Raw genomic sequence first — 14,482 nt, 5'->3', positions numbered from 1 at the left:
GCTCCATGCGTAAAAGCGCAGCATTGCGCATATAAATGGAAATGATCAGCGTAAGAGGGCCTCATACAACCTCATGTGGTCGACCAAAGAGTGTCAGTGGAACAAATGATTCACTACTTGGCCAGTGAATATTGTTGAATAAGCCTCTCTCGCTCTCACTCGTAAAGTGCCGTTTATGCATATGAATTAAGGAGAGGGGGAGTGGCGTTAACAGGGCCTCAAACTGTGAAGATTGTACATTCTTTTGTACAAGATCCCAAACTACCTTTATAAGTTGTCAAAATAATTGTTTATTATAGTTTGCTGTGTGTCTTGAATAAATGTGTGTGAAAATTATTTTTTGCTTCCTTTCTTATTTCTGATTGTAAACCTTTATTACACTTATAAAACACCACTATAGCATATATATGCTGAAAGTACAGGTTGTCATGAAAAAATGAGACATACCACTTGATATTGGGATGCTGGATGTGCTTTTAACAGCAATAATAAAACATTTATGCCAGGCGAGTGAACTGTCCAAAAAATGCCCTCAGATACAGGAGGATTAAGCTGCGATAATCAATACATGGATGGAGAGTCTTGTCTTTTTTCTCCACAAAGAAGAACGCCACACTTGCGAGCGGTGAGGATGGATAAATTAAGCCCGTCATGAGTGATTCCTGAATATACTCATTCATGGTGGTGCATTCAGGTGCAGACAGAGAAAACAGTCTCCCGGTGGGGGGGTCTCGCCCCCAGGAGAAGCTTGATGGCACAGTCATATTCTCTGTGTGGTGGTACAGATTTAGCTTTGGATTTGCTGAATACAGACGCAAGATCATGGTAGCACGCAGTAACCCCAGTGAGATCTGGGCTAGATGCTGGCTGGGGTGATTCAGGTTTAGTTAAACAGTTCTTAACACAGACGGGACCCCAATAATTAATTTGACCTTTTCACCAATCAAAATTGGGTCCGTGGCTTGTAACCAGGGTGGCCCTAAAATGGCCAGATGAGTCATACTGTCAAAAATATGAAAACTAATTAGTTCTGAATGCTTATCTGCAATGATCATGCATACTGATTGCATTCGGTGGGTTATTTTGTCTAATCTGTGGCCGACCACAGCTCGCACCACCAGAGGGTGCAAGATACAATACACCTTAAGGCGAAGGGACCTGGCGAGAGAGGACAACAACAAGTTAGCGTCTGAACATGAATCAACAAATACTGGCACCGACAGGGACAAATGATCAGAAATTAATTTATCAGAGATAACATTTTGAGCTGAAGAGGAAGAAATAGAGCTTTGACTCACCCGCAAACTTGATCTGGACCACACGGGGTCACCCCTGACTGGACAAACAGAGATCATGTGACCAGCCTGACCACAGTAAAAACACAGTCCTGCATCCTCGCACCACTGACGTTTCTCCACTGAGAGATGAGTTCTTCCCAGCTGCATCAATTCTTCAGCGCTGCGAGGTTTCGAGTTAGAGATGGCGTGGCTGGATGAGGGTGTGCTGGTTGGATGTAAGGATGATGAGAAGGATGACAGAGGACTTTCTTGGCAATGATGATCCTTCAACCACTGATCAGTCCGGATGGCTAAGGCTATGAGTTTGTCTAGATCTTTGGGAAGGTCAACGGCGATGAGCTGGTCCTGGTTCTGAACAACCCCTAGAAGAACACATCATGGAGAACTGCAAGGTTCCATTCACTTTTTGCCGTCAGGATGCAGACGTCTACTGTGTAATCAGCCACCCGGCAGCTGCCCTGCTTAAGCCTTATCAGTGAACGAACTGCTTCATGTCCCGGGGACGTGTGCTGGAACACCTGCTGGAGTCCTCTGGTGAAATCCTGGAGAGAGGAACAGATGGAGACATGGCGACTCCATTCCATTGTTGCCCACGCTGCAGCCCTACCAGTCAGGTGAGTTATTACGAATGTTATCTTCACGCTTTTGGAAGGAAACATTGCTGGCATAAGTTCAATATGTAACTCACACTGGGTGATAAAAGGTTTCATGTCTCCTGTCTCACCGGAGAAGCGTTCCGGAAGAGAAAGCTGATTACAAAACATTGGTTCTGAGACAGAAGCTGGTGAGGCTGCTGACGACCCCAGAATTTGAGTGCTAGTGTTGCAGGTAGTCATCTTTAAGCTGGCCTGATGATCGAATTTAGACAGTAGTTGCTCCATTTGTGTGCTCTCAGAAGACATGAAGGATTCTTGGCGTTTAGCATGTTCACTGAATCCTGTTCTCAGAGCAGTGAGCTGGTCTTCCTGCAACGTGAGCTACCGGCTGTGATGGTGTACCACCTGCTGAAAAGGTCAGAGTCGGCTGTGTCCATAGTTGGTGAGATTGATTTATCAAGCGTGGTGGACAGAAATGGCTGGACACAACTGCAAGACTCGAAAACACAGCTCTGTAGAGTAAAACGGTTTAATGAAGGACACAGCTTGGGTTGGTACATGGTATGCACATACCAAATCCTGACAGAGACCAAGAGAAAGGCAGAGCAAAAAGGGTAACAAGAGAAAACAAGTAAGAGAGGAGGACAAACAAGAGAGCGGACAGCTTTGTTCTGGAACTTTTAAAGTGGACTGTATGTTACTAAGCTCTGCCCATTTGGTCTGTGATTTCACTCATGCAGAGTGTCAGAGCAGTTCACATATTTAAAGACATTAAATATATTGACATACATTTTGTTCTTTGGATCTTTTACTACACAAATATGATTTGTTTCTAAACTTTATAAAACAAGCCATTGATTAAAGGAAAGCATTTCACCATGGAAAACATTAATAAGTAAAGGATCATATTTAACATACACCAAGTTATAAATGAAAACATGTCAGGTTAAACTGGGAAATGTTCAATGTGTTTTGAGTACTTATAAACACAAGAAAAACATTGTAACTTTCATACTAGGATAAAATAATGTTATTTATAACAACACAGATGTCCCCATTTTCACTCTCAAGTGAAGGGAGAGACATCCTGGCTGCGCTGGAAAGTCTCTTTCATTGACATGTGGCAGTTAAAATGTCCGATAACTTACACTGACTGGAATTTCACAGATAATTAGTTTCAGGAACACCTTTGAAGAAAAACTGAATTATTGGCTGGAAAAGTGGCTGACTGGAGTGTTTCAGGAGACATCCCCAGTTGGAACCAGGTTGTTAGGTCAAAAATGTACCAACAGTAACAACAGTTTGAGATATCAGCAATTTTGGGAAAGAGAATTAACGTACTTGATTGGATTAATTCTGAATGAGGGTATCTTCGCTACACCTTAGAGTACCTCACTCATTATCTCTCATGACCTTGTCACACTCTGATGAAAAGCCCATTGTTTTCCAAAAGAGAGTGAAAAGTTGCTTATCGTCGACCAGCAGCGAGGTCCTCCAGGATCGAAGGTTTGTCGTGGTCCCAGAAAAAATTTCAACGTGTTTTAAATTGTCTTTGTTCATGCTAAAATGAGGGCAAGAGTTGAAGTCCGTTACCACTATGTCACCTCCACTAGTACACAGTTACTGCTCTGTTGCCCTCTGACAGCCTTCACTGTCAGACTTGACTGGATGCACCACCTCCTCTGGATCGAGCATGAAGAAATGTGTAGAAATATGAAGAAATGTGAAGGAATGTGTAGAACCAGTGTCTATGACACACCAATAGAAAGTAACACAATTTCAGAGTTACATTGAGTTTTTATAGGCAATGTCTCATCACGTCTCAAAACACTGAATCTATGATAAGCTCTGCCAAGTTACCCTACTGCTCGGTGGAGTGTGCTACAAATGCGCCCACCCTCTGATGGCACAAGTTAAACTACGTCTAATGTAAGTGGATCATCACCAAACATCAAGCTCTGCCAGTACAATGTTACCGTCTGCAGGGCTCTGTTAACCTGAGTTGGAGAGAAGAAATTTGGAACCCTGGAGCATAATGCCATTCCACACATACACACCACATTATCACTGTGCCCTTTCGATCCTTTTCAATGTGGCATTTTCATTTGTTCTGCAAGTTTACTTGTGTCCACATGGAGGTTCAGAAATAGAGTCTAGTAAGAAAATCACCTCTCCTGCTAACTCTGTAAATCTCAGTTTAAACACACACTCAAATATGCTCCAATTGAGCATATGCATGTTTGTGCACATGCTTTGAAGGGAACCTCAGATTCTGTATGAAGTTGGGGAAGATTTTTTTCTTTTTTGGCTGTATTTCAGCAGCATAGACAGCAACTGGTGTATTTCATTCTCAAAGCACAGCTGCCAGTAGATGAAGTCAGTACTTCATCCTTATTTAGTTCTTTATTCATGCAGATTAATCTACATCCTTTCTGTGTATTTTTTGAACATGTCTTAGGCCCCCTTTACACATAGTATGGATATGGTCAAATTGTGCTTGAAGCAGGAATCGCATGCAATACGTGTAAAATTGGAGCTGCCTCCAATGCCTTGTACACCTGTTGCTACAACTATTTGTTCACACCAGCTGCTGAAAACAGCATGTGCCCTGTGAAGTGCCCATTCGATTCCTCTCACTTCAGGTGTCGGCCAAATTCCAGGTGACACATGGCACTTAGAAAATGTGTGGCTGTTCGCTCTTTTAGCATGAAAACAGTCAGCAGACAATCACTTTTGAGCTGGCAGTGAAATTTGTCTAAGTCCCCCCATGATTGTGAAGTTGCCAAGTACACATGTGGCATACCAGAATGCCGGCTCCCCCGACAAGACGTGCGTGTGTTTCGCACCCCCCCCCCAACACATGGCATGTGTGTGGTCCCCGCCGCAGGCATGCACCTCTCATCTGGTCACAGGGGACATGGTGGGTCCTGGACATCTCTGGTCCTGGGCGTCATAGCTGCAGAACATGTACCATGTTTTGATGGACACACGCATGTGTGCTTGCTGTCCTCATCTGGAAATACATAATAACATACATCACTTTTGCGACAGGCTCAAGAGCGCGCACAGCACGCACATTGACAGGCTGTCCCAGCTGAAACAGTTCAGTTCTGTCTGACAGGACACGCATGTCGGGCCGGACACTTGCGTGGGCCCGATCAACATGTTTGTCTTGTGAGCAGTGTGCTGCAGGACTATATGACAAACCAACAGTGCGACAAATACGCCACTTTCAGTCATGTATCAGCAGAAATATGCCATAACAAATGCCGTTTGTTCAGTTATAATGGCGCGTTTTTATGTTTATCTTTTTGCTCCTGTTATAAGACAGTGATTGTAGGGCAGTGGTAAAGTTTCTGTCTGGTAATTAGAGCTTTTGTAAATTGCAGATTTGAATCCCGTTGGCTTAATGTTTTCTTAGTTCGCTCATATGAGCTGTTCAGCCGTGATTCATCCTGATTTGTACTTATTCGTACTATGTGTGAAGGGGCCCTAAAGACTGACCACATCCTCCACATCCATGGAGAACACACCACACTATTAACTATTTCTACTGCACTCATACATTGTGCACATTCTTATTGTTTCTTCACAGTTTTTGTTGGACATTGTGGAAAGGTGGCCAGTGATGGGAGTTTAAATGAAGTCTATGACATATTTGGTGACTTGGAGAGGTTTATGGATCCCATCCCCTGACTTGTCCAAGAAAATTTGCTGTATTAACAATAATCCTTATATTTAGTTTGTAAAATTAGTTCTGTGTTCTGAAAGCAGAGGGACTCTGTGCACGAATGGCCTTCACTCATAAATGGTAAATGCACATTTATATGCAGGTGTGCTCCAAAGCTTACATACCCAGTCAGATTTTTTTTATTTACAAATTTTATTTACACATATTTCAAAGAAAGACATTAAATTTACATTTCAGAAAGTATGCATTTGAGGAAGCTTTCTTGAAATTTATAAAAAAGATCTCCCAAGAAGCTACCTTAGCTTATAAAAGGAGTCCTAAGCACAAGATATATTACAATACAACAGTTAAAAAAAAAAAAAGATTATTTGGCTGTTTTTCAGAGAATATGAATAATAACACAAAAAACATTTTTCACTTATGGTTAGTGGTTTGATAAAGGCATTTATTCTCAAACAACTGTGTTTACTCTTTTTAAATCATAATGACAACAGAAACTACTCGAATGACCCCGATCAAAAGTTTACATACTTCTGTTTTTAATACCATGTATTGCCACCTTTAATGTCAATGACAGCTTGAGCTTTGCATTTTGTATCACCAGTCATACAGCTTCAGGATGAAGTGGTATAAAGGAGGATTTTATAGAAAACCTGAACGTTTAGCTGCCAGAAGGTACATACATCTGAGATGCATGCCTAGATTTGATATGCAGGGGTATGCACCCCATAATGACAACATGAAAACACTTTTTTTTTTTTTTGGAAATTTTGGCAAATGTATTAAATACGTAAAAAACTAAGAAATGGCATGTTCATGAGTACTCACAGCCTTTGCTCAATACTTTTTTGATGCACCTTTGGCAGCAATAACAGCCTCATGTCTTCTTGAATTTGATGCCACAAGCTTGGAGCACCAATCTTTGGGCAGTTTTGCCCATTCCGCTTTGCAGCACCTATCAACCTCCAGCAGGTTTGATCGGCCATTTTCAGATATCCCCAGAAATGTTCAATCAAATTCACATCTGGGCTCTAGCTGGGCCACTCAAGGACATTCACAGAGCATTCATGATATGCACACTCTTAAGGCTATGAAATTGGGCTATTAGTAAAAAAAAGTAGAAAAGGGGGTGTTCACAATAATAGTAGCATCTGCTGTTGACGCTACAAACTCAAAACTATTATGTTCAAACTGCTCTTTTAGCAATCCTGTGAATCACTAAACTAGTATTTAGTTGTATAACCACAGTTTTTCATGATTTCTTCACATCTGCGAGGCATTAATTTTGTTGGTTTGGAACCAAGATTTTGCTCGTTTACTAGAGTGCTTGGGGTCATTGTCTTGTTGAAACACCCATTTCAAGGGCATGTCCTCTTCAGCATAAGGCAACATGACCTCTTCAAGTATTTTGACATATCCAAACTGATCGATGATACCTGGTATGCGGGGGATTCTTGCAAATAAATTAGCGTCACACAGGCGTCTTCTAACTGTCACAGCACTTACAGGTAACTCCAGACTGTCTTTGATCATCCTGGAGCTGATCAATGGGTGAGCCTTTGCCATTCCGGTTATTCTTCTATCCATTTTGATGGTTGTTTTCCATTTTATTCCAATCGTCTCTGGTTTTTTGTCCATTTTAAAGCATTGGAGATCATTGTAGATGAACAGTTTATAATTTTTTGCACCTGTGTATAAGTTGTCCCCTCTCCAATCAACTTTTTAATCAAACTACGCTGTTCTTCTGAACAATGTCTTCAACGTCCCATTTTCCTCAGCCTTTCAAAGAGAAAAGCATGTGCAACAGGTGCTGGCTTCATCCTTAAATAGGGGACACCTGATTCACACCTGTTTGTTCCACAAAATTGACGAACTCACTGACTGAATGCCACACTACTTAATAGCAGTGTGGCATTCATTGTGAACACCCCCTTTTCTACTTTTTTTTACTAATAGCCCAATTTCATAGCCTTAAGAGTGTGCATATCATGAATCCTTGGTCTTGTTGGATTTGTGAGAATCAATCAATCAATTTTTTTATATAGCGCCAAATCACAACAAACAGTTGCCCCAAGGCGCTTTATATTGTAAGGCAAGGCCATACAATAATTATGTAAAACCCCAACGGTCAAAACGACCCCCTGTGAGCAAGCACTTGGCTACAGTGGGAAGGAAAAACTCTTTAGCAAAAAGGAAAGTTTTAAGCCTAATCTTAAAAGTAGAGAGGGTGTCTGTCTCCCTGATCTGAATTGGGAGCTGGTTCCACAGGAGAGGAGCCTGAAAGCTGAAGGCTCTGCCTCCCATTCTACTCTTACAAACCCTAGGAACTACAAGTAAGCCTGCAGTCTGAGAGCGAAGCGCTCTATTGGGGTGATATGGTACTACGAGGTCCCTAATATAAGATGGGACCTGATTATTCAAAACCTTATAAGTAAGAAGAAGAATTTTAAATTCTATTCTAGAATTAACAGGAAGCCAATGAAGAGAGGCCAATATGGGTGAGATATGCTCTCTCCTTCTAGTCCCCGTCAGTACTCTAGCTGCAGCATTTTGAATTAACTGAAGGCTTTTTAGGGAACTTTTAGGACAACCTGATAATAATGAATTACAATAGTCCAGCCTAGAGGAAATAAATGCATGAATTAGTTTTTCAGCATCACTCTGAGACAAGACCTTTCTGATTTTAGAGATATTGTGTAAATGCAAAAAAAGCAGTCCTACATATTTGTTTAATATGCGCTTTGAATGACATATCCTGATCAAAAATGACTCCAAGATTTCTCACAGTATTACTAGAGGTCAGGGTAATGCCATCCAGAGTAAGGATCTGGTTAGACACCATGTTTCTAAGATTTGTGGGGCCAAGTACAATAACTTCAGTTTTATCTGAGTTTAAAAGCAGGAACTTAGAGGTCATCCATGTCTTTATGTCTGTAAGACAATCCTGCAGTTTAGCTAATTGGTGTGTGTCCTCTGGCTTCATGGATAGATAAAGCTGGGTATCATCTGCGTAACAATGAAAATTTAAGCAATACCGTCTAATAATACTGCCTAAGGGAAGCATGTATAAAGTGAATAAAATTGGTCCTAGCACAGAACCTTGTGGAACTCCATAATTAACTTTAGTCTGTGAAGAAGATTCCCCATTTACATGAACAAATTGTAATCTATTAGACAAATATGATTCAAACCACCGCCACGCAGTGCCTTTAATACCTATGGCATGCTCTAATCTCTGTAATAAAATTTTATGGTCAACAGTATCAAAAGCAGCACTGAGGTCTAACAGAACAAGCACAGAGATGAGTCCACTGTCCGAGGCCATAAGAAGATCATTTGTAACCTTCACTAATGCTGTTTCTGTACTATGATGAATTCTAAAACCTGACTGAAACTCTTCAAATAGACCATTCCTCTGCAGATGATCAGTTAGCTGTTTTACAACCACCCTTTCAAGAATTTTTGAGAGAAAAGGAAGGTTGGAGATTGGCCTATAATTAGCTAAGATAGCTGGGTCAAGTGATGGCTTTTTAAGTAATGGTTTAATTACTGCCACCTTAAAAGCCTGTGGTACATAGCCAACTAACAAAGATAGATTGATCATATTTAAGATCGAAGCATTAAATAATGGTAGGGCTTCCTTGAGCAGCCTGGTAGGAATGGGGTCTAATAAACATGTTGATGGTTTGGATGAAGTAACTAATGAAAATAACTCAGACAGAACAATCGGAGAGAAAGAGTCTAACCAAATACCAGCATCACTGAAAGCAGCCAAAGATAACGATACGTCTTTGGGATGGTTATGAGTAAGCTAGCTTTACGGAGGGCTTTTTTATAGAGCAACAGACTCTTTTTCCAGGCTAAGTGAAGATCTTCTAAATTAGTGAGACGCCATTTCCTCTCCAACTTACGGGTTATCTGCTTTAAGCTACGAGTTTGTGAGTTATACCACGGAGTCAGGCACTTCTGATTTAAAGCTCTCTTTTTTAGAGGAGCTACAGCATCCAAAGTTGTCTTCAATGAGGATGTAAAACTATTGACGAGATACTCTATCTCACTTACAGAGTTTAGGTAGCTACTCTGCACTGTGTTGGTATATGGCATTAGAGAACATAAAGAAGGAATCATATCCTTAAACCTAGTTACAGCGCTTTCTGAAAGACTTCTAGTGTAATGAAACTTATTCCCCACTGCTGGGTAGTCCATCAGAGTAAATGTAAATGTTATTAAGAAATGATCAGACAGAAGGGAGTTTTCAGGGAATACTGTTAAGTCTTCTATTTCCATACCATAAGTCAGAACAAGATCTAAGATATGATTAAAGTGGTGGGTGGACTCATTTACTTTTTGAGCAAAGCCAATAGAGTCTAATAATAGATTAAATGCAGTGTTGAGGCTGTCATTCTCAGCATCTGTGTGGATGTTAAAATCGCCCACTATAATTATCTTATCTGAGCTAAGCACTAAGTCAGACAAAAGGTCTGAAAATTCACAGAGAAACTCACAGTAACGACCAGGTGGACGATAGATAATAACAAATAAAACTGGTTTTTGGGACTTCCAATTTGGATGGACAAGACTAAGAGTCAAGCTTTCAAATGAATTAAAGCTCTGTCTGGGTTTTTGATTAATTAATAAGCTGGAATGGAAGATTGCTGCTAATCCTCCGCCCCGGCCTGTGCTACGAGCATTCTGACAGTTAGTGTGACTCGGGGGTGTTGACTCATTTAAACTAACATATTCATCCTGCTGTAACCAGGTTTCTGTAAGGCAGAATAAATCAATATGCTGATCAATTATTATATCATTTACCAACAGGGACTTAGAAGAGAGAGACCTAATGTTTAATAGACCACATTTAACTGTTTTAGTCTGTGGTGCAGTTGAAGGTGCTATATTATTTTTTCTTTTTGAATTTTTATGCTTAAATAGATTTTTGCTGGTTATTGGTAGTCTGGGAGCAGGCACCGTCTCTACGGGGATGGGGTAATGAGGGGATGGCAGGGGGAGAGAAGCTGCAGAGAGGTGTGTAAGACTACAACTCTGCTTCCTGGTCCCAACCCTGGATAGTCACGGTTTGGAGGATTTAAGAAAATTGGCCAGATTTCTAGAAATGAGAGCTGCTCCATCCAAAGTGGGATGGATGCCGTCTCTCCTAACAAGACCAGGTTTTCCCCAGAAGCTTTGCCAATTATCTATGAAGCCCACCTCATTTTTTGGACACCACTCAGACAGCCAGCAATTCAAGGAGAACATGCGGCTCAACATGTCACTCCCGGTCTGATTGGGGAGGGGCCCAGAGAAAACTACAGAGTCCGACATTGTTTTTGAAAAGTTACACACTGATTTAATGTTAATTTTAGTGACCTCCGATTGGCGTAACCGGGTGTCATTACTGCCGACGTGAATTACAATCTTACCAAATTTACGCTTAGCCTTAGCCAGCAGTTTCAAATTTCCTTCAATGTCGCCTGCTCTGGCCCCCGGAAGACAATTGACTATGGTTGCTGGTGTCGCTAACTTCACATTTTGCAAAACAGTCGCCAATAACCAGAGTTTGATCCTCGGCGGGTGTGTCGTCGAGTGGGGAAAAACGGTTAGAGATGTGAACGGGTTGGCGGTGTACACAGGGCTTCTGTTTAGGGCTACGCTTCCTCACAGTCACCCAGTCAGCCTGCTTTCCCGGCTGCTCGGGATCTGCCAGTACTGAATCTACTGGTACCTTGTTTCCCATGTAACAATAAGAAATATACTCAAAACCTGGATTAATCTTTTTAGTCACATAGCACTACTATTATTCTGAACACTACTGTATGTGTGTGTGTGTGTGTGTGTGTGTGTGTGTGTGTGTGTGTGTGTGTGTGTGTGTGTGTGTGTGTGTGTGTGTGTGAGAGAGAGAATGTAATTACATAACACATCTGGTTCTTTTTTCCATTCAAAGTAAAGAACAGATAAACTGTTTTAGACTATTTATTCGTAGATCATTTAGCAGGGGTCTAAGAATCGGTTGGTTTTGCTGGTCAAAACGCATATCCCATCTGCACATATCCACAAACTGTAACAACATTTGTTCTTATGCCTCTTTCTTCAGGATTACGTTACTTCCCAATGGGACCTTAAAGATTGCCAATGTAACCAGACAGGATGCAGCCATCTACACTTGCATTGCTAAGAACCAGTTTGGAACAGCGAGCACAACTGGCAGGTTGCTTGTCACTGGTGAGCTCACACAACATTAATTGCTACTGACAATACAGATTACCATACATTTAATTTTAGTCTCTTGACAACGTAAAAATTTAGAAACCTGCAGGACTTCTGGCTGCCTGTACATGGAGAGGACATGTTTTACAGTACTTTACACCCGTTCCAAAATTTTCCCAAGTCTGACTCTCTACACTGTATTCTGCGGGGGGGGGGGACTCTGAAAAGATCCCACCAAAGAAGTGGGTGAGGTTTGGAATAAGCTAGGCAATGTGACACCAACAGAAATAGATGAGGCTAATAATGACTGCTAAATCTCCATCCCTAGTCACCAACAAGGATGTCCCGGCAGATAATTCTTTGAAACTACCCTTGTATAAATGGTTTATTTAACTCAAGTTGTCTGATGTAAATATGAAAACTGCATTTCTACTGTTAACAATCTAGTGACCACAACTGAAGAAGCCAGTGATTCACCTAAGAAATGTATTGAAGAGCTAGAGATGAAACAATTTTGTTCAATAGAAGAGTTTAAGTAGCACACATCCAAATCTGGTGATCTCAAAACACACTCCCTTCTGTCATGAGAGGAGGATGGTGGAAGATATCAAGACAGAGATAAAGATGGTCTGCTGTAAAATAATACGGTGGATGAAGGCAGAAACTGGAAATGGCACAAAACAATCCGGAAATGGCACAAAAAAATCACAATCCGGAAATTGCACAAAAAAAATCTGCCCATAGGAGAAAAAGCCACAAACTTGACAACATTGTTGTAAAGAGCAGTAAAAAGCCACAGACTGATGGTAGGCGAAGCCACAAACGGAAATGGCACAAAAACTCTACCCATGGTAGACAAAGCCACAAAGTGGACAACACTGTCGTAAAAAGCCACAAACCGATGGTAGGTTCGAGCTCCCCAGAAGTTGAAAGGAAAAAAACAAGTATTTAAAAGGCGGGGTTTCTGGGGATGCTAAAAAGTTTTTGCCATGCTCATGCTCCACCAAAGCATTTACTCAAAAAAAGTCTGAAGGACCGAAATGACATGGTGAGATGCATGGTGAGAAAGAGTTTTGCTCGTCATGTCTGAGACATGCATATTACTCTTTACTGAGAGAACCCACGGATGGTGCACAGGTCAGTCCACAGAAGACAATCAATGACTACATTTACATGCAGCCAATAACCCTTTCATAACCCTTTCATAACCAGAATATTAGCAATAACCCGGTTGCGCACGGGCATGTAAACACCCGCAAAAAACAGAATATGCTCATATTCCAGTTTTTAAAAACCCGAATATGACCCCTGGGTTACTCCTTTTCTAACCTGAATATCAGGTCATATAAACATGCATCGGAATATCTCCATAGAAAGGAACATTATTTTGTGTTCTGTGCATGTCCTATCCGCAAGGAATCTTGGTCTTTTGAGTATGGCAACGACTTGTATGCGGCGCTCACAACCCACCGGACACCACAGAAGCAGAGGTAAACAAGCATGGGGAAATCCAGACTTGGCAGCACAGCAACACACTTTTGGAGTGAGGAGGAAACCGAGTACTTCATTAGTATCTTGAAAGACATGAATATAATGTCTTTTATTGACGGTAGAAAGTACCGAGATAGCGACATTTACAAGAAGGTGGCCGAAAAGTTACGCAAAGCGGATTTGCACAAATGCCAGACCAAATCAAGCACCGGTGGAAGACGTGCGTCGCTGTTTAGATGGGGATATTCCAAATGATACCAATGACCATGTATACAGGAGTAACTCTGTCTGCTTAAGCATGTAAACGGGTTATTCCTAATGATTCAGAAACCGAAATATTGACCTTATCCCGAATATTAACGGCATGTAAACGTAGCCAATATTCTCCTACAATAGTGTCCAAAAAATTGCAGGCAATCTCAAAATCTCAAAAAACACACTTGGGGGACACAAGCACAAGGAAGTACTAGAAACTGTGGTGAGAAAAAGGAAAAAAGCTCAACACTGAGGCGAGGCGTGAGAGGAACATGGGTTTAAATACACTGAGAGGTAATCACACAAAATGGAGACAGGTGAGGGAAATCACTCATGAAAAACAGCTGTGGAGAGACACAGGAAGAAAGCTACAGAAATTCACTAAGAACAGGTGATCATGCACAAGAAGGACAGTGGCAACACAGAGAACCAAATCCAGGAATGGTCTCAAAAGAGAGACAGAGGACAAGCACAGACACAGACATGAAATGTCACACCCTCAACAAAATGTGGGGATCATAGAGAAAGGAGAGAGCAAATATGTGGGGAATGTGGATAGATAATATCAATAAATGCAAAAAAGCTATAAGCCCTACTTCATTCCGGTTCATACTGAAAATATATTGCATATATGATGTTACACTGAATTATTTGAGGAGAATGTGAGTGGTATACATTTTGCAAACTAGCAGTTAAACTAGGAAGAAAACATTTAAAGGTCATTAAGAATGCAATAACGTGAAGAGTGGATGTAATCCTCACATTAAATCTGTTGTGTGGAGCCACCTGATTTATTTTTCTCATTAGCTTCTGTTCTTCTCAAACACTGACAGCTGAACCATTTAATGTCACAGATTTTAATTACTGTGACCTTTCCTCAACATACTCTCAGGCCTCCAATCATCCCGAGTCACCACTGGGAATTAACTCCTATCTGAGTAATCCTT

The 14,482-nt window shown here is 41.2% G+C and overlaps 1 protein-coding gene across 1 annotated transcript in view; it reads left to right on the top strand.

Moving 5' to 3' along the window:
* cntn3b (contactin 3b) overlaps positions 1–14,482 on the top strand; it is a 519,637-nt gene that overhangs the window by 388,120 nt on the left and 117,035 nt on the right. Inside the window, 1 exon segment of the mRNA XM_034167483.1 lies at positions 11,677–11,804. Coding sequence (XP_034023374.1) covers positions 11,677–11,804 — 128 coding nt within the window.

The sequence above is a fragment of the Thalassophryne amazonica genome, chromosome 3 (assembly GCF_902500255.1).
Source record: "Thalassophryne amazonica chromosome 3, fThaAma1.1, whole genome shotgun sequence".
Lineage (NCBI taxonomy): Eukaryota > Metazoa > Chordata > Actinopteri > Batrachoidiformes > Batrachoididae > Thalassophryne > Thalassophryne amazonica.
The sequence above is the reverse complement of the archived record's forward strand: the minus strand, read 5'-3'. Positions and strand labels throughout refer to the sequence as shown.